This window comes from Triticum urartu, chromosome 5 (genome assembly GCF_003073215.2).
Source record: "Triticum urartu cultivar G1812 chromosome 5, Tu2.1, whole genome shotgun sequence".
In the NCBI taxonomy this organism is placed as follows: Eukaryota; Viridiplantae; Streptophyta; class Magnoliopsida; order Poales; family Poaceae; genus Triticum; species Triticum urartu.
The window spans coordinates 6,153,565-6,174,814 of record NC_053026.1 but is presented as its reverse complement, the minus strand read 5'-3'; the positions used below and the strand labels follow the sequence as shown (position 1 = coordinate 6,174,814).

Sequence of the window (21,250 nt, the reverse complement as noted above, 5' to 3'; positions counted from 1 at the left end):
ACACGTTCAGCACGATGACGATCCCCGGGCTCCGATCCAGCAAAGCGTCGGGCAGGAGTTCCGTCAGCACGACGGCGTGGTGACGATCTTGATGTTCTACCGTCGCAGGGCTTCGCCTAAGCACCGCTACAATATGACCGAGGTGGAATATGGTGGAGGGGGCACCGCACACGGCTAAGGAACGATCACGAAGATCAACTTGTGTCTATGGGGTGCCCCTTGCCTCAGTATATAAAGGATGGAGGAGGAGGAGGCCGGCCAAGGCAATTGGTGCGGCCAGGATGTGGAGTCCTACTAGGACTCCAAGTCCTAGTAGGAGTCCACCAAGAGGGGAGGAAGGGAGAAGGAAGTGGAGGAGAAGGAGGGTGGCCGGCCCCCTTTTCCCTAGTCCAATTCGGACCAGAGGGGAGGGGGGCGCAGCAGCCCCTTGGCCCTTTCTCCTCTTCCCACTAAAGCCCATCAAGGCCCATTGCTTCTCCCGTAACTACCCGGTACTCCGAAAAATACCCGAATCACTCGGAACCTTTCCGATGTCCGAATATAGTCGTCCAATATATCGATCTTTACGTCTCGACCATTTCGAGACTCCTCGTCATGTCCCCGATCTCATCTGGGACTCCGAACTCCTTCGGTACATCAAAACTCATAAACTCATAATATAACTGTCATCGAAACCTTAAGCGTGCGGACCCTACGGGTTCGAGAACAATGTAGACATGACCGAGACACGTCTCCGGTCAATAACCAATAGCGGGAACCTGGATGCTCATATTGGCTCCCACATATTCTACGAAGATCTTTATCGGTCAGACCGCATAACAACATACGTTGTTCCCTTTGTCATCGGTATGTTACTTGCCTGAGATTCGATCGTCGGTATCTCAATACCTAGTTCAATCTCGTTATCGGAAGTCTCTTTACTCGTTCCGTAATACATCATCCCACAACTAACTCATTAGTTGCAATGCTTGCAAGGCTTATAGTGATGTGCATTACCGAGTGGGCCCAGAGATACCTCTCCGACAATCGGAGTGACAAATCCTAATCTCGAAATACGCCAACCCAACAAGTACCTTTGGAGACACCTGTAGAGAACCTTTATAATCACCCAGTTATTTGTGACGTTTGGTAGCACACAAAGTGTTCTCCGGTAAACGGGAGTTGCATAATCTCATAGTCATAGGAACATGTATAAGTCATGAAGAAAGCAATAGCAACAAACTAAACGATCAAGTGCTAGCTAATGGAATGGTCATAGTCAATCAGATCATTCAACTAATGATGTGATCCTCGTTAATCAATAACAACTCTTTTGTCCATGGTTAGAAACATAAACCATCTTGATTAACGAGCTAGTCAAGTAGAGACATACTAGTGACACTCTGTTTGTCTATGTATTCACACATGTATTATGTTCTTAATACAAATTCTAGCATGAATAATAAACATTTATTGATATAAGGAAATAAATAATAGCTTTATTATTGCCTCATATGCATTATCCAGAGGGCCGCTGCTCCGACTGCTCCCATTGCTGGCACCCCTGTCTCTGGGGTCTACTCCAACATGTCGATCCGTCCGGGCTCTCCCTCTTTGTCGAGCATTGAAGATCTCCCTGCTTCCCCTCCGTGTGCTTCGGCTGGCACTGTCCCCAAGCGCAAGTCATCGGTCCAGAAGTTCTCGGCTCGTAGCCGGGCCTCCTCGGGCTCCAAGCTTTCTGCGACTGGCCTCTGCCGACGCCTGGATGCTGATCTGGGGGATGTGGCGGGCCTGACCTCCCCTGTGGCGTCGCGCTCTTCTCCGCTTCGATCTCCTTCCTCTACGGCGCGTAAAAGTGGTCGGCTTCGCAACTCTGGGATGCGGGTGGTTGACATGGCCGGCCGTCGCGCGGCGGCTCGTGATCTTCCGGCTTCAGGTACTCTACCACCCCTCCCCTCTTCAGTTCCTCCTCCTTCCTCCCCTGTTAGGCTTGTTCTACCGTCGTATTCGGATGAGCATTTATCTAAAGTTCTGTCGAACGTGGGTATTTCGCTCGACCATAATGTTGGATCTCCTTCTTCCCTCCTTGCTTTAATTCGGGCCAATGAAGTGGCCCAAGCTGCGATCGCTAAAGCTAAGGAGCTTTTGGCGGCTCACCCTACTCTCCGGTTGTGGCTGGGGGGGGGTCGGTGGGGGAAGGGGATCTGGCTAGTCCTGCCAATCCCTAGGCTGTTAAGAAGAAGGGTGCATCCAAACGTACTAAAGCCTGCTTGGCACCCTGCAGGTCGAGTTTGCGTATTAAGAACTTATCCTTCAAATGAAAGCACTCTTCTGGAATGTTAGAGCTTTCGGGGCTCGGGGGCGCCGGGACCAAATCAAAGATATTGTTAGGGGGGGATATCGACCTGATTGGTTTAGTTGAAACTTTTAAACCCTCCTTCTCTCCTCAAGAACTTTCTGCAATCACCGGTGTTGATCGCTTTGACTGGAATTGTCTTCCCTCTTCGGGCCACTCTGGTGGCATTCTCATTGGATCCAAATGTGACGTCTTTGATTTTGTTACCTTTGATCATGGCATTTTCTGGGCAAGTACGGTTGTGTTTCACCGTCAACTTAATACACTTTGGGAAGTGATGGTTGTATACGGCCCAGCAGATCATTCTCTTTCCCCCCTATTCCTGGATGAATTATCTAATAAGGTTGAATCATGTACTCTTCCCCTTTTAATTGGTGGCGATTTCAATCTATTACAGTACCCTTCTGACAAGAACACTTCCAACTTCTCTTGGTCTTTGGCAGATGCATTTAATGATTTCATTAGCACTTGCGATCTTCGTGAAATACCTAGGGTGGGTTCTAGGTTTACGTGGACTAATCATCAGGTTTCTCATATCCGTTCTGTCCTGGATCGCGTTCTGATCTGTCCGAGCTGGGACTCCCTTTTTCCCCTTGCTTTCCTCAAATCTAAGGCTATTGTTGGCTCGGACCATGCCCCGCTCATTCTGGATGCGGGTCTGCGCGCTGTGTCTTCTCCCCCTCGGTTTCAGTTTGATGCCTCATGGCTTCTTGTCGACGGCTTCCGTGACCTCCTTGGTTCTCGTATCGCCGCTGTTCTCTCGACTTCTCGCCGCTCCTTCGGTCCCATGGATGACTGCCACTTCTGCTCGTACTCTTTACGCAAGTTTCTGAGGGGTTGGTCTCTTAATCATGCGGTGCAATTTCGTAGAGACAAAGCGCTTCTCATTACTCAGATTGAGGCTTTAGACGCTCGGGACGATTCTTCTGGTCTGTCTGATTCTGATTGGTCCTTACGCTTTTCCCTCGAACATTCTTTGGTGCAGTTGCACCGCCTCGCCGAGGCTTACTAGCGCCAACGCGGCTCGATTAACTGGTTGCTTAAAGGAGATTCCCCTACTACTTATTTTTTTGCTATTGCTAATGGTAGACGGCGTAAATGCCTGATTGATAGCTTATTGATTGATGGGGCCAGGGTGTCAGACCATGATATCATCATGAACCACATAGTTCAATTCTTCTCCTCCCTCCTTTCTGCCAAACCTGATCAGGGCTTCAGGTTAGCTCCTGCCTTCTGGAATCAAGGGGATAGGGTTTCCCTGGAGGAAAATCTCGATCTGTTGATCCCTTTCACTGAAGAGGAGATCTTTACCTCCATCACCAATTCTAACGCTCACTCTGCTTCTGGCCCGGATGGTTTTTCTATCCCTTTCTTCAAAACTTTCTGGCCACAACTTAAGAACCTTATCTGTGCTGTCATTCAAGGATTTTGTTTGGGGACGATGGATATTTCTAGGCTCAATTATGCGGTCATCTCCCTCATACCTAAGATTAAGAGCCCGGAGCTTATCTCTCAGTTCCGGCCTATTGCGCTTATCAATAATTTTGCCAAATTCCCCGCCAAATGTCTGGCCACTCGTCTCACTCCTGTGGCGCATCGTACTCTCTCGCCTACCCAATCTGCTTTTGTTAAGGGGCGTTTGATTCTTGATGGGGTCCTTTGCCTCCACGAGATCGTTCATGATATCCAAAAGTCTGGCAGTAAGGCCGTCATTCTTAAGTTAGACTTCGAAAAAGCTTACGATTCAGTTAGCTGGGGCTTCTTACGACATGTCTTGCTTGCTAAAGGCTTTGATGGTGGTGTTGTGCATCGTATCATGCAGTTGGTCATGGGTGGCCACACTGCTATTTCGGTTAATGGGAAAGTAAGCAAATTTTTTAAAAACTCTAGAGGCCTTCGACAAGGGGACCCTGCCTCTCCTATCCTCTTTAACTTTGTTGTAGATGCTCTAGCTAATATTTTATCTAGGGCAGCGGAGTCCGGCCACATTACTGCTGTTAGCTCCCATCTCGTTCCCCAGGGGATTACCCATCTACAATATGCTGATGACACGATTATTATGATGGAGCTCAACGATCATTGCCTCGCCCACCTCAAGTTCCTTTTGCTCTCTTTCGAAGCCCTCTCTGGTCTTAAGATCAACTTCTCTAAAAGTGAGGTCATTGTTACTGGTGTCTCGGATGACGAGGCTTTGCGTGTTGCTCGCCTCTTGAACTGCTCTCTTGGTTCCTTCCCTCTCAAATATCTTGGTCTCCCCATCTCTGCTGACAAACTCCTTGCTAAAGACTTTGCTCCCACGGTGGCCAAAGTGGGCAACCATGTTATGCCCTGGAGGGGCAGGTACAATACCCAGGCTGGTAAAGTTGCCCTGATTAACGCTTGTCTTTCCTCCCTTCCTATGTTCCTTATGGGATTTTATCTTCTTTCGATTGGTACGCACGCCGGGTTTGACAAACACAGAGGTGCTTTTTACTGGAACTCGGCGGACAACAAGCGCAAATACCGCTTGGTCAAGTGGGATTTGATCTGTAGACCCAAAGGCCTTGGGGGGCTGGGTATCATCAATACTCTCTTCATGAACAAATGCTTAATTATCAAATGGTGGTGGAAGATCATGACCACTACCTCGGACATACCTCTCTGGTTTAACATTCTCAAAGCTACGTACTTTCCTCACTCTAGCCCAATGTTCGCCCGTGCCTCCGGTGCGTCCCAGTTTTGGAGAGATCTTGTTAAGCTTAGACCTACTTTCCAGAGTCTCGTCAAGTTTGTTGTTCACAATGGTAGGTCCACTAGATTCTGGCTCGACTGGTGGTGTGGTTCGACCACGTTGGCTATTGCTTTTCCTACTCTTTTTTCTTATTGTCCTAATCCTGAGATCTCAATCTTTGAGCTCTCTTCCAATAATTGGGATCTGCAACTCCGTCGCACTCTTTCTCCTGAAGAGTTGGTGGATTGACAGTGCCTTGTTGCCTTCTTCCCTGTGCTCTCGGAGGAGGAGGACTCGGTAGTGTGGCCTCATTCGTCTTCTGGTCGGTTTTCGGTGAAGTCACTTTACGATAAACTTATTTCGGGGACTGTTACTTCCAAATATAAGTGGATCTGGAGGGTGCGCATTCCTCCTAAGATCAAGATCTTTCCCTGGCAAGCTACTCGCGGGCGGCTCCCGACCGGTGATCAGATTCGCAAGCGTAATGGAATTGGGTCTGATGTTGCGCCCTCTGTGGGATGAGAGAAGATACTTTGCATATTTTCTTCTCCTGTGTTCTGGCTAAGTTATTCTGGTGCTGCATCAGATCCTGGCTGCACGTTCCTTGGAGACCATCTTCCTTCTCTGATCTCCGTCTTTTGGCCAACAATCTGGTCGGGGCCCAAAGGAGAATTTTCTGGGTGTGCTTTGCTGCTATGTGCTGGTCCCTGTGGACGACCAGGAACAAATTTACTATCGAGCATGTTTTCCCTGCTAAACCTACTGATTGCTTATTTAAAACTTGCGTGTTCTTGCAGCAGTGGAGATCATTGATTAAGGAGGTGGATCGAGACGTGCTTGATATGATGGTTTCCAAGATTCGGGCTTCTGCTATCTCCCTATCTCCTACCCGCGCCGGCAGCTAGGTGTTGATGGCCCTATGTTTGGCGTCTTTTGTCTCTCCGGCCTGCGCGCCGTGTACTGGCCTGGGAGCCATGTACGATACTTTCTCCTTTCATTCGTGCTGGGTGCTACTCTTGTTATGTCTATGTTGTCCGTCCTGCTGTTTAACTCTGCCCGGTGGCTTTATTTATAAAGTCGGGCCTCAGCCTTTTATCTAAAAAGAAAGTTGATGAGAGTCACGACACTTGCTGCTCCTCCTGCATCCCCTATACGCAGGGCCATGGAAATTGTTCTCCAGTAAATGAGACAAGGCACCAAACAGAGCTTCCTCTGTGAAGCCAGGCATGTTCATCACTACAAGCACCATTTGGATGCACCTCATCTATCACAGTACCAATACTTGCTGATCCTGAACATAATTGTTCATCACTACAAGCACCATACAGCACATTTGGACACACCTCATCAACCACAGTACCAATACTCGGTGATCCTGGGCATTGTTCATCACTAGAAGCATGCGCAAGATTTAACCGAGAGCCGTGTTCATCCGATCTAACCCATTTCACTTTCAGAACCTTAACACTGACCATCCGATCCAATCTACAACGTAAGCGCTTCCAGTTCCAGTTACAAGTCCGGCAATAACAAAGACTGGCAAATATTACTTACTGATGTCTGAAGTGGAGACATAATCCTTTAGAAAATATACACAATTAAATCCTGCATAGGTCACATATCGACCATATATTGCTGGGCTCAACGAGTGCTCTTCAACTAATCGCGAAAAATAGTATTAGAAATGGCCCATTGGGATTCATTGATGCAACCAAGCCGTGTACATGAAAATGGAGGAATTTATACAACGTGGTTGTTACATGAAAAACAATAAGTGGTACAAATAGAAGAAACGATACAACAATTTGAGAAATCCTAGTCTACATGCAACTTCGCGAGTTGGCACCTAGACAACACATTAGACTCATGATATAAACTAGAAGTCATAAACAACGTTGTTGGTGTATTTGGGAAGGCTGCATGAAACTGTCACCTAGGCCCCGACAGATGTGTTGCCGAAGGCAGGTATGAGCAAATTTGCATCTCAACATCGCTCTGATTTGGTTCATGATTAGCAACAAGATCATAGTGAGGTGTGGCCTCTAAAGTCATCGCACCTTCCAACACCTTGGCAACTGTTGACATCAGAGGCCTCTTGCTGCTATCAACCTGTAAGCACCACATTGCGAGCTCCATCATTTCTCTAACCTCCTCCATGTGAAATTGCATGTCGTTGCTGCTCGTATCCACCAAATCGAATAACTTTCCACATCTAGCCTTTTCTTGCAGAAGACTGATTAGGTGAACTCGCTCTTCAGGTTGTGATTCGTCCAGGTTCCTTCGCCCACATATAATTTCAACTATGACAATTCCAAAGCTGTAGATGTCTACCTTCTCGGTGATCTTCGAACCTAGCCACTCAGGTGCAAGATATCCACGTGTGCCTCGCATCCGAGTCATGATCTTGCTATCGTCCCTACTTATCAATTTCGATAATCCAAAATCCGAGACCTTCGCATTAAACCTGTCATCCAGAAGAATGTTCTGTGGCTTGATGTCTAGGTGAGCAATCCTTTGTTCACATTCTTCATGGAGATAAGACAGACCCTTGGCAATACCCATGATGATATTACGCCTTGTCTTCCATGAGAGTGTAAAAACTGGATGTGCATGGAATATCCATTTATCCAATGAACTATTGCTCATATACTCGTACACAAGTAGCCTGCTCGATTTTTCAGCACAAAATCCAATTAACCTGACAAGATTAATGTGATGAATTCTTCCTATGGTCTCAACTTCTGCTAAGAACTCCTGCTTTCCTTGATCGACCCCTTCTAAGCGCTTGACAGCTATCGTTTCCTTGCCTATTTTACCTTTGAAGACAGAGCCAAACCCTCCAGATCCAAGCCTCATCGAGAAGTTCCTTGTGGCTATCTTCAGCTCGTTATAGGAGAAGCGTGCTGGTACTCCAGGTATTCCTCCAAGGAAGCATTCTTCCTCCTCCGTTTTCTTACATTTTCTCCAAGTGAAAATGGAGATGGCAGTTGCAAATAAAGCAAAACTACCAACTGCAGAACCAATGGCAATGTTGGTCCTTCTTTTCATGGTGCCCTGTATTTTGAAAAATGCTGAAGTACGATGAGAAGAATTTGTAGTTTGAGAAAGTAGTGAGGCCTGTGATAAATGCAAACAAGAGCCAGTAATTCCATCATGGTCATCGTATTGAAATAATGCAACTTTGCAAGAGCACTCTTCTAAGCAAGATTGCTTGCAGTCCGCATCTGTAGCAGAAGTAGCCAATGATTGGAAGGCATCATCACTGAAGTAAGAAATGTTGCTAATAGGTACAAGTTGATGATAGCGCATGTCATTGCAAGAAGACAGATTAGTCCATGGTAGACACCCCATATCTGGACGCCATTCATCTTGGAGTCTAAAATAGTGAGAGCTGGGACAGCAACACTGCCCATTTATACAAACACTGTATTCACCACAGGCTAGAGGATAATCACAAAACTTGATTTCATTGCTTAGCACATCGAACACCACGTGGAAGGCAGCCTCCTTCATTTCATATAGACGAAAATGACCATCAAACTCTAACCGCATGAACTGAAATGACCTTGCAAGGGGCAATGAGAAGACCAGTTTGGGAAATCCAAAGCTGCCATTGGTAAATGCATAACAATCTGATGTCCCATTGCCTAGAGAAGTTGGTTGGAATACTTGTGTGTACGCGGCAGAGCCAAAATAAAACTGCAATCCATTTGATGAGGTATGAAGATTGATCTGACCTGATGCCCAACTGGTGAATGAATCATTGGCAGTGAGATTAGCTCCCGCGCATAGCAACTGCCCGATCACCAATGTATCTGTTGGGTAGTCAAAGGACTCCCAGACAGAGACATTGTTTTGATCAAAAAGCACGAGGTTTCCAGAACCATCGAGGCGCATACCAACTACGGAGGCGTCCTTTGTCGGTGTGGACCAGACAAAGGTGCCAACATTGTTTTGAAGAATTAACTGACCAGCCCCAGTGAAAGAAAGGATGTCATCCCTGCCTACGGGGAAGTTGCGGTTCGCAGACCAGATAACCTGGGGATGGCCAATAATACTATCCCCATAGCCACCGTAGTAGCTCATCATGACGCAAAGGATAAACACAGAACCATCTGTGCTGTAGAAACCAAAGCTAGCAAGGGTGTCGGAACTTCTACTCTGGAGGAATAAGCGAGCACTAGAGTTTCCACTCAAGTTGATGGCTGGATACTGCAGCAGACTTGTGTTTGTTGGGATAGAGCTGGATAAAGCATGGGCAAACGGAAACTGGTGGAGGGAGTAAACAAATAGGAACAAGAGAGTGATGATCAACACATGTAATGACTGCATGGTATTATCATGTATACGAATCATCAAAGAGGAGGTAGCTGTTTGGTGCAGAGAAGCCCCAAACAGGTTATACAGGATATGCAGAGTGCGGTCTTCTTGGGGCTTGGAGCCACATATGAACGGTCATGGAGTCACAAGGAAGCCGATGAGCATACCATAACTGCAAGACTATTCCATTAATTATTTGACCATTTGATTTTTTTTGACCATTTGCAAAGAGGAGTAGAACAATTGTTGGTTGCTTTCATGTGGCGGGCTGGACTGTTCTAAGTGGGAGAAAACAAAGAATTCCAGCTCTATTAGTGGACTTTTCTAGCCTAGCCTTTAAATGAGTTGTTGCCAATCACATCACCAATGTATCAGAGAAACAGGGCTTTTGGGGGCTAAAAACTAAAAATAAAAGAACATATCCAGAATGGAAAATAACCGGCATGTAACAGTATATGAAATTGCTCGATTTTGTATTGCGATTGTAAAAATAAGCAAATTTTTTTGCTATATGTTGAGATGGATTGGTCTCACGAAGAATAAGAAAATACCATTTGTCTTCCTGCGAAAGTGACGCTTTTGGCATCCATGACACGACTGCTAATTTACGGCGTGGATAAACACAGCCAAGAAGCATCATGCCCTGGAACTAAAGGTAGCAATCATGCATGCTAATTACCTGCAGAAGATATTTTCCTCAAACAACAAAAATGGAAATTAATTGGAGAAGGCCACTAGCAGCATTGTGAAGTGATGTGAGTTTCGGATGTTGCGGTCTTGTGGATGGTGCCTGTGGAGAAGGCTTTTTATTTGGTTTCTTGAATAATGGAGAAGGGCATTTTCATCTCAGGACATGGGTGCTTCGATGTAATTAAAACTCATGTTGCTCTGCATGCTAGAAGACGTATTCAAAGTTACAAACAAGTTGCAGCCGCGTGCCAAACTGGTTTCTTTCTGGTCAACAATCAACAATGGCAACTAGGTGCAGGCATTGTACAGCCTGGATCTTCTGGAAGAAGAAGAGTAGGACTGGGATGGGAACATCATTCAAGCCATGGACCAAACAACTATGGATTAAATTGGCTCAATCTTTCTGCACCACGGAATCTTGTTTCTCAGTGAAAAGGAATTGGAATGTGGGGGAAATTATTGAGAGTAGTAAAAAGATAAAACTTGCCGTGCAGTACAGGATTTCCCTTACCTGAGTGACCTGCGTCCGGCGGCTCCGCACATCGCCGGCACGCGAGGAGGACGACGGCGCCGGTGGCTGGACTCCTCCCCTCCCCACCTTCCTGATCGCGCACACCTCCATTATCGAGAGATCGAAATGCACTCCGGCGACAGGTCGCACACGCCTGGGGAGAGGAGGATGGAAGGATGCGGGGGAGGAATGCGGGGGAGGATTCCGGCGAGGGACACTCGATTTGGGGGTCGGGAGAAGCGGATGCGCTCGACGGGGGAAGAGTTTTTTTTTTTTTGGCGTATTTGGGGGAAGAGGTCAGGAGTCCACCAAACGCGGGCCAGCCCAGTGCAGGATCTAGCGCTGCCAGCTTCGTTTCTCCTTTTCTTTTTCCAAAAACAAAATTCAAAAAAATTTCAAGAATTGTAAAAGTGTTCACGAAGTTCAAAACTGTTTTAGATTTTAATAATATTTTATATAGTTCAAAAAATGTTCATTAATATATTAAAAATGTTTGCAAGTTCGAAGAACATTTGTGATTTCAAAAGATGTTAGCCACTTTGAAAAATGTTTCAGAATTTCAAAAAATGTCGGAGATTCCAAAAGTGTTTGAAAATTAGATAAATATTCATGAATTACAAAATATTCGTGGATTTGAAGGTATTAATGAATTTATAAATTGTTCATGAATTTGATAATCATACACGATTTCACAAAAAATCCTTGTGAATTTGAAAAATGTTCATGATCTCCAAAATTGTTCGTGAAATAATTATTTGTGATTTAACAAAAGGAAAAGAATAAAAAAAATGTTTGCTACCATGCCATCCTTCTTGAGCTCGCTTTTGGCAATATAGGCGCTATTGATTACACATAGGTGGACTCAGAATCCACCGAGCTTGTATAGGTGGAACAGGTTGAAGATGTCTTCGAATGGCACATAGAACTAACCCATAGCTGTCCGCCATGGCATACCAGACCAGCCCGGGTGGCCACAACGTCGCCGCCACCGGAACGCAGCAGTACGCCCTGAGGCCGGATGGGTTCGACAGCCAGAACTAGGCATCACTCGGCTTCAACAGCAACTTCGTCTTCTCCGGGTCCGGGTACGACAACCCGACAATGTCCTACATGAGCCAGCAGCAGCAGAGGCAGAACAATGCGATGCACGCGTCGAGCGCCAAGGAGGAGCCAAACGAGGAGGACATTTTCTTCCAGATGTCAGAAATGGCAAACGACACGACAAAATGGCCCACAAACTCCGGGCGACTCTACAAACCTGGGGCCTCTTCCTAGTAAGTGGGGGCCGATTGCTAGGCGGGGAGTTCGGTTCAAGGCCCCCCGCTTGCTGCAAAGACAACAACACGGCATGGCGACTGGGCGTGACCATGGCATGTTTGTTTCAGCTTTGGGGCAGTTTTTAGACCCAAGAAAGCTGAAGCTGAAACAAACAACTATTTTAGAACAGCTGTGGAACCACTGCTCAAAACTGTTTCGGGATATTTTCAGTGTAACAGCCCAAAACACGTGTTGGAGTACTTCATCACAGTCAAAGTTGTTTCCCTAGCCCTTCTACCTTTGGCGTTTGGTCGTAATTATGTCCTAAGTGCCACCACAGCCATGACCTATATCTCCGTTCGCACCCCTCTTGAAACATATCATTTTCAGCAGCTCACAGTTGTTCCCACAGCTACGTTGCAAAACAGGTAACCTTCATTGTAGTTGTTTTCTCACCAAACAAACAGATATGTCTACCTTCTTGAGATCTTTATCGTTTTCTTCCTTTTACCAGCGAGAGGTTTGTTTTTTTTCTTATTTATATTTATTTCTTTTTTTGTGGGACTTATTTATATTTATTTCGAAATTACTATATATATATATAGATATAGATATAGATATGAAAAAAATTTACTTAGTTTTTTAAAAATCTTCACTGCACATGGTAAAAATGTTCGACAAATGTAAAAAGCTTGCTCTCACGGGTTTTCATACAATTTGTAATGATCCATCTTGTTAAACCTTGTTATTAGTAGATTATTGCCATCATATAACATAATGCATGTCATGCCACGGGTCAAAACCGTGCAAGTTATAGTTTTTGCGTTATGCTGAAATCTGATCATATATGAATTCTTGTTCATGAGTACTCTTCATTTTGGCCTTTTTCCTGTAATTTTGTTGGATTATAGTGTTGTTTTTATATTTTATTGGTTTATAATGCGATTTTTCTATTTTTTAAATTTGAGAACATTATTTGAAAATGCGAACATTGTTTCAAACCATGAATATTTTTTGAAATTCCAATTTTTTTAAAACATGAACATTTTTAGAAAATTTTAAATTCTCTGATTTTTTTTCTTTATTAATAAATATAGTCATTTTTTAATTCAAATTTTCTAAATAAACTCAACATTTTTTATATTTTGTAAACATTTTCTTAAAAGCACAAATAATTTTGGAAAAATTTGAACATTTATTTAAAAAGTATATTTTTTATTAGAATATGAACAATTTTTATAATTTTAAAAAAATGAAAATATGAACATATTATAAAATATTTTTTGAACAATTTCCAAAAACACACTTTTAAAAAAAATGAATATTTTGTTAAAAATTGAAAAAGTCCTCTTTGCTCAAAACTAACCGTGATTATGACAGGGATGGTCCATCCGTCATGCTTGACGTGGCATTGAAGTCGACTCTGTTACGCCGGACTGTTTATTTGATCGTTATTACAGGTGGGGCGCATCAACACTCTTGTCCCTCAAAACATTTTCACTCTGGGACATTTCCTCAAGCAGGTTGTATGCGTGCCACACCACGGGCTGCTTGTCCTCGGCTCCCTGCCGCCGGTGTGTGGGATGTGTAAAGATGGGTTAAGCGTATACCTTAGCAGGGACGCATTGCGTGTTATTTATAGGCACAAGAGATTACAGGGTTTAGGTAGTTAGGTTGTTGTAGGATTGATCTCCAAGTCATAATCTATACAAAGGATAGAGATCAACCTAAACATATCCTAACTACCTGATTACAACACGCACACGCCCACACATGTATACGGTTTATATGTACACCGTATACATCCTATAATACATACTTTAACACGCCCCCTCAATCACAACTTTATCAAGTTGAGATTGTTCTTGAATTCTTCCAACTTGCGCCATGACAAGGCTTTAGTAAAACCATCTGCAACCTGATCATTAGTAGGAATAAAACGAATGTCCAATAGCTTCTTGGCTACTCTCTCACGAACAAAATGATAGTCTACTTCAATGTGCTTTGTTCTTGCATGGAACATTGGATTTGCTGACAAATAAGTAGCACCAATATTGTCACACCATAATCGTGCAACAGAGGAATGATTTACACCTAGTTCAGCAAGCAGACTTTGAACCCATATCAACTCAGCCGTGGCATTTGCTAGAGCTTTGTATTCAGCCTCAGTGTTGGATCTAGACACAGTGGCTTTTTTTCTTGCGCTCCCAGATATGAGGGTTTGTGCCAAGAGAAAATAGCAAAACCACCAGTTGACCTTCTATCATCAGGACAACCTGCCCAATCTGCATCTGAAAAGGCACTTACCACATTTGAGCTTGACCTTGTGAATTTTAATCCAGTACTCATAGTACCTTTGAGATATCTCAAAATTCTCTTCACTGCAGTTCAATGCTGAAGAGTAGGGGCATGCAAGAACTGACACACCTTGTTGACAGGAAAACATATGTCAGGCCTTGTAAGTGTCAAGTACTGCAAGGCACCTACCACACTTCTATAGTTTGTGGCTGCTTCGGTTCCCAAGGGCTCCCCTTCTTCCTTGGAAAATTTCTCAGTGGTTGAGAGTGGCATGTTTGAAACTTTACAACTCATCATACCTGACCTTTTTAATATATCAGACACATATTTTTCCTGACTTAAGACTATTCCATCAGTTACCTTTTTCACTTATATTCCCAAGAAGTAGTGCAAATCGCCAAGGTCTTTAAGTGCAAAGTCTCTCTTGAGATCTTCCAACAATGCACTGAACCGCATCTTGTGATGAGTTGGCCACAATAATATCATCAACATATACCAACATAAAGATGATTATTTTTTCCTTCTTATAGAAGAAAAGTGATGTATCAGCCTTTGAAGGTCGAAAGCCAAGCTTTTGAAGTTTATCACTTAACCTAGAATACCATGCTCTAGGTGCTTGTTTCAGACCATATAATGCCTTGTCAAGTTTGCACACATAATGATATTTATCTTTTACCTCATACCCAGGTGGTTGTTTCATGTAGACTTCCTCCTCTAGAATGCCATGAAGGAACGCATTCTGCACATCCAATTGACAAAGACTCCAACCATTTGATACTGCAACAAAAAGAACAAGTCTGATAGTAGCTGCTTTAACAACAGGACTAAACGTATCCTCATAGTCAATACCGTACCGCTGTTTAAAACCCTTTGCTACTAATCTAGCCTTGTATATGTCTATTTCTCCACTGGACTTTCTTTTGACTCTGTAAACCCATTTACAATCAATTATGTTTCTGCCTTTTGCTGGAGGAACCAAGTGCGTCATCCATAGCATTTTTCCAGTTTTTATCCTCAAAAGCCTCAACCAAGTTTCCCGACTCACCTGTGACAGCTAGGCCACCAAAACGAACATTATTGTACCTGACCGTGCCATCCGTCCGAACCTTGGGCTTCAAAACTCCATGCTGTGATCTGGTTCTCAGCGGCACAGAATCTGCAGCAGAGGGCCGCTGCACAGAAGATCCGGTGGGATCCAGCGCGGCAGATGATCCAGCGGGATCTGGCGCTGCAGATGATCCAGCGGCACCTGATCCGAGGCGGATTTCCTCAGAGCCAGAGCCAGTTGCTCATTGGGCCACTTGGCGAGGCCCACCAGACGAGGCGGAGAGGCGCCTCTCCTAGCGCGTGAGTGCGGTTGGCCCACCTGCGCCGCTGGGCCCGCCTTGGCTTGTCGTGATCTCGGTCGCGGGGCCGGGGATCGCCGCTGTCAGCTCGTAGTGCAGCACCTGAATCCTCCTCGTGCTCCGCGCTTGTCCTTTGATGTTGCATAAAATCATAGTGCACAACCGAATTTCCTCCAAAATTTATAGCAGAATTTTCATGAGAATTACCCAAGTGATCATTAGCTATATGTTCGTCCCCATGATCAAGAGGTAAGGAGGAGGAATTTTCAGAGAGGAGAAGGACTTCGGATCTGATAGGTGTACCGACATTAGGGTTTAACTTGGCAAAGGGAAACACCGTTTCATCGAACACAACGTCCCGAGAAATATAAACACGTCCAACAGTTATGTCTAGACACTTGAAACCTTTGTGAAGGTTACTGTAGCCAAGGAAAACGCATTGCTTGGAGCGGAATTCAAGCTTGCGAGCATTGAAAGGACGAATGTTAGGCCAACATGCGCACCCAAACGTAGAAGAGCATGATAGTTTGGTGTTTCATGAAATAACTTTTCTAGTGGAGTTTCAAGATTGATCACCTTACTTGGTGTGCGATTGATCAAGTACGTGGCAGCGAGGAATGCCTCATCCCAAAATTTGAGGGGCATAGATGCATGAGCTAGCAGTGAGAGGCCAACCTCGACAATGTGACGATGCTTTCTTTCGGCGGAGCCGTTTTGCTGATGAGCATGCGGGCAGGAAACATGATGTGTGATGCCAACTTGGCGAAAAAAGGAATTTAACCTCTCATACTCACCACCCCAGTCGGTTTGCATGGTGATGACCTATGCTTAAGAAGAAATATCCACGTAAATTTACTGAAATCATCAATAAAGCTCACATAATAGTTCTTTTTATTGATAGAATCACGGGCAGGTCCCCATACATCAGAGTAAATAAGCTCTAAAGGAGCATTCGAAAAAATACTAGAATGCGGGTAGGGAAGTTGGTGACTTTTGCCTTGTTGGCATGCATCACACACCCCCTGTTTATTCAACTCATGAACAGAAAAAGGAATTTTGTTCTTGCTAAGAACATGCTGGACGATTTTCAAAGACGGATGACCTAGTCGATCGTGCCACCTTGATGGAGAGATCTTGGTGGCACCAAAAGCATGCCTGCCCGGGCCTAAAGAAGCTGATGATAGGGGGTAGAGGCCGGCTCTACACCTGCCGTGGAGGAGGGTGCTCCTCGTTGCCTTGTCCTTAATGAAGAGGAAACGAGGGTGAGTTTCAAGAAACATATTATTGTCTTGAGATAGACGATGAGCAGAAACAAGATTTTTTGTGGCTTTAGGTGAGTCAAGGACATCTTTTAGATGAAGATTACGAGTGGGAGTACGAACATATGCTTGACCAATATGAGTAATTTTCATACCTGCTCCGTTGGGCATGTTCACTTGATCATGGCTGTTGTATCTCTCCCTCATGGTGAGCTTGTCGAGCTCTCCGGTGATGTGATCTGTAGCGCCTGTGTCAACGTACCAATTGGTGTCGATGCCGTAGGAGGAGTTGGACACGGCGCTCGCACTCTTCTCCTTGGTGAATGCGATGTCGAAGCGCCTGTAGCACTCTATGGCCATGTGGTTCGGCTTCTTGCAAATCTGGCAGAACACTTCAGGGAGCTCATCTCGTCCCCCGCCTCCTTGGCCACGCCCACCGTGGCCGTTCCCGCGGCCACCGTTGCCTCCGTTGCCACGGTCACCACCGTGACCACGGCCACCTCCGTTCCTACCGCGGCCTCCGCCGCAAGGGAAGCCACCGCGGCCGCCACGGGAGGCAGCGTTCGCGGATGAGTGGGACGATGAGTTGCCACCCTCAAACATGGCGAGGCGGCTCTCGAAGCTGATGAGTTGCGCATAGAGCTCGTTGGGCTTGATGGGGACGGTCCTGGCGCAGATGGAGGAGACGAATGACATGTAGTCGAAATCCAAGCCAGCAAGGATATACGACACCATATCATCGTCTGTGAGCGGCTTGCCGATGGCAGCCATCTCATCACTGAGGGCCTTCATGCGGCCAAGATACTCAACGATGGTGGAGTTTCCCTTCTTGGTGGTGGAAAGGGCCATCCTCGTATTGACGATGGCCGCCTGTGTCTGGGAGATAAAGATCTCCGTGATTGAAGTCCATGTTGCTGACGCCGTGGTGCAAGTTGCGATCTGAACCATCACAGGGGGGTGAGATGGAATTGAAAAGAAAACTCAGAACCTGAGAGTCTCGAGCCCTGTCGATCTCATATGCCGGGTTCGGCATGTCGGTGACCTTGCCGTCTTTGTCCGACAGCTTGGGCGCTGGTTCCTCCCTCTCTGGATCGAGGTAGGAGACCAGCTGAGCGCCACGGATCGTGGCCAGGGCCTGCGCACGCCAGATGTTGAAGTTGGAGTGATGGAGTTTCTCAGCGATGGGGATCAGCACAGATGGAGAGGCTGCGGTGGAGCTTGAGGAAGACATGGCGGCGCGAGGGGTTTTGGCGGCGCAAGAGATGTGCGTAGAGGAGAGGCTCTGAATACCATGTAAAGATGGGTTAAACGTATACCTTAGCAGGGACGCGTTGCCTGTTATTTATAGGCACAAGAGATTACATTATGCCGGGTTCGGCATGTCGGTGACCTTGCCGTCTTTGTCCGACAGCTTGGGCGCTGGTTCCTCCCTCTCTGGATCGAGGTAGGAGACCAGCTGAGCGCCACGGATCGTGGCCAGGGCCTGCGCACGCCAGATGTTGAAGTTGGAGTGATGGAGTTTCTCAGCGATGGGGATCAGCACAGATGGAGAGGCTGCGGTGGAGCTTGAGGAAGACATGGCGGCGCGAGGGGTTTTGGCGGCGCAAGAGATGTGCGTAGAGGAGAGGCTCTGAATACCATGTAAAGATGGGTTAAACGTATACCTTAGCAGGGACGCGTTGCCTGTTATTTATAGGCACAAGAGATTACATGGTTTAGGTAGTTAAGTTGTTGTAGAATTGATCTTCAAGTCATAATCTATACAAAGGATGGAGATCAATCTAAACATATCCTAACTACCGGATTACAACACGCACACGCTCACACATGTATACGGTTTATATGTACACCGTATACATCCTATAATACATACTTTAACAGGATGTGCGCGGGTCGTCGCCGGCGCCGACAATGGGCTCCGGTGGCCTGACGACATTCGCGCTATGCCGACCAAGTGCACACGTCAGGCACGCACACTAGCACACTGCACACGCCCACCATGGAGGCCTCCACCAGCGGGCGCAACTGGTGGATGTCCTGTTCCTGCAAGGACGCGGCGTGCTAGAGCCGGACGGCACCACCGTCGACGCCTACTTCCTGATGGGTGTGGGCTGCCGAGCACGTCTCCATGGATACCGGCGAGCGCGTCATGCTCCCAGCAGCGACCGACACTGTGAACGTGCACGTGGCCGCCAAGGGCACCATCCTGCCACTGCCGCTGACAACATCACGCGCGCGCCGGACCGCGTTTCACCTCTTGGCCCCGTCTCTTCTCGTTTGTGAACGGTCAACGGGCAGTGAATGGGAGACCGTGTGCCCATGGTGCTTGCCGCCGTTAGTTAGACTACCTGACATGCGCTACATCAGCAACATTTCGGCTGCTCTCAACATGCAGGGCATCATCGAGTTCATCTGCGTGGCAGCGCCCTCTGCAAACCCAAGATTTTCGGCGGCCTGGGTGTGCTAAACCTCCAAAATTTTGCCACCGCCCTTCGACTCCGCTGGCTTTGGTTCAAGTGTGGGCTGGAAAGGAGACACCCTGTAGCAATGCTGACAGAGATCTCTTTGCGACATTCACAAGTGTGACGATTGGTGATGGTAAAAAGGCAAAATTCTAGGAATCGTCATGGCTTAATGGCCTCAGACCAAAAGACGTCGCGCCCAAGATCTTTGAGATATCTAAGAGGAAGACGTGTTTGGTCAGCAAAGCGCTGGATAACCACTTCTGGATCAGTCAGATCGACGCTTCTCAGGGCCTCTCTTTGGCCCATATCCAGGAGTTCGCCAACCTTTGGGGAATGCTTCAGGATGTTACTCTCAACCTGGATAGAGAGGACACCATACATTGGAAATTCACCTCCACCAATGAATATTCGGCAGCCACTACTTACATGGCGCAGTTTGCAGGACAAGTTCTCAGCCCGACCTCTACCACGATATGGAAGACTTGGGCTCCGCCGAAATGCAATTTTTTTTCTTAGTTGATCATCCAAAATCGTGTGTGGACGGCCAATCGGTTGCAACGGAGGGGATGGCCGAATTGCGGCTTCTGCCCCCTTTGCAAGCAGGTTCAGGAGTCAGCTCTTCACATTCTCTTCCAGTGCAGATACAGTGCCCGAGTTTGGAACGAAATCATCGCTTGGCTTGGCATTCATGGCCAATCGACGACGGCTTGGGGTCAGGAGATCTCTGTCCAGGATTGGTGGCTCAAGACAATCAACTCTGGAGGCCACATCAAGAAAGCCATTGCCTCCGTTATGATGCTTGTCTCGTGGGAAATTTGGAAGGAGCGGAATGCGAGAGTCTTCCGCAACACGGCCACCCCAACCACTGTCATTGTCGCGAAGATCAAAGAGGAGGCCCGCCTTTGGTCGTTGGCTGGAGCGAGCCACCTGAGTAATCTTATGTCGCGAGAGTAGTCTCTCCTTTGTTCCTGCCGTTTTACGGCTTATGTCTAAACCTTCTTCTTAATCAATGAAATGGCAAGTCTTTTGCCTTGTTTAAAAAAAAAGATATCATGAATGCCCAGGTCGTAGCGCCCTCTGGCGAGGATGAGTTCATTTGGAATATCTCGGCATCTGGATTATTCTGGGTAATCGGCGTATGCTGTTCTCTTTTTGAGGGCACAGTGCAATCTCCGTCCTAGTGACTGGTTCGTGTTTACTTGGCTTGACGCTGAGGATAGGTGCTGCCTTGGCCTTTTCATTCTAGCCCTCACGATATTATACCCAGTTTTGACCCTTTTCGGTAATGCAGTTCCTAGGGGAATAAAGATGAAATGATTTCTAATTTTTAGGTCCGTGTGATTTGAAATACGTGCACACAAACCCTGAGAAAAAACGTTCTTGGAAATCTCGGCCCAAAAAAGGACGTTTAGTAATTCTAAAAGGGACTACAGGATGAAAAACAATAGTTTTGGCAGTTAAAGTTTGAGATTCGATGGTGCCGTAGATCCGTTTGGTCATCAGGGGTTACGAGCCACACCCATGGATAGCTAGAATAGTGTGCTAGGCTCAGACTAGAGAAGAAACGGGGAACAAACTGATGAAAAAATTATCATACCGAGGGAATTCACTCAGAACTAACAAGAATGATAACGTGCTCCGACTGGAGCGGTTTAGGAACTGCTGGAAGGCTCTAGGGGAATAAAGATGGAATGACTTCTAATTTTTAGGTCCGTATGATTTGAAATACGTGCACACAAACCCTGAGAAAGCGTTCCTGGAAATCTCGGCCCAAAAAAGGACGTTTAGTAATTTTAAAAGGGACTACATCATGAAAAACTAAAGTTTTGGTAGTTAAAGTTTGAGATTCGATGGTGTTGTAAATCCGTTTGGTCATCAGATGTTACGAGCCACACCCATTGATAGCTAGAATAGTGTGCTAGGCTTAGACTAGAGAAGAAACGGGGAACACACAAACCCCGAGAAAGCGTTACTGGAAATCTCAGCCCCAAAAAGGACGTTTAGTAATTCTAAAAGGGACTACATGATGAAAGACAAAAGTTTTGGCAGTTAAAGTTTG

At 46.2% G+C, this 21,250-nt stretch overlaps 1 protein-coding gene and 1 pseudogene across 1 annotated transcript; both read right to left on the bottom strand.

The window, feature by feature from the left end:
* Positions 1-6,742: 6,742 nt before the first annotated feature.
* On the bottom strand, positions 6,743-10,677 carry LOC125555680 (G-type lectin S-receptor-like serine/threonine-protein kinase SD2-5). The gene is made up of 2 exons (XM_048718552.1): positions 10,567-10,677; positions 6,743-9,479 (listed from the first exon to the last, which is right to left on the bottom strand). The coding sequence occupies exons 1-2, from the start codon at positions 10,675-10,677 to the stop codon at positions 6,975-6,977; spliced, it is 2,616 nt and encodes an 871-aa protein (XP_048574509.1). The 3' UTR covers positions 6,743-6,974.
* Positions 10,678-17,340: 6,663 nt separating this feature from the next.
* On the bottom strand, positions 17,341-17,479 carry LOC125511806 (annotated as a pseudogene).
* Positions 17,480-21,250: the final 3,771 nt, after the last annotated feature.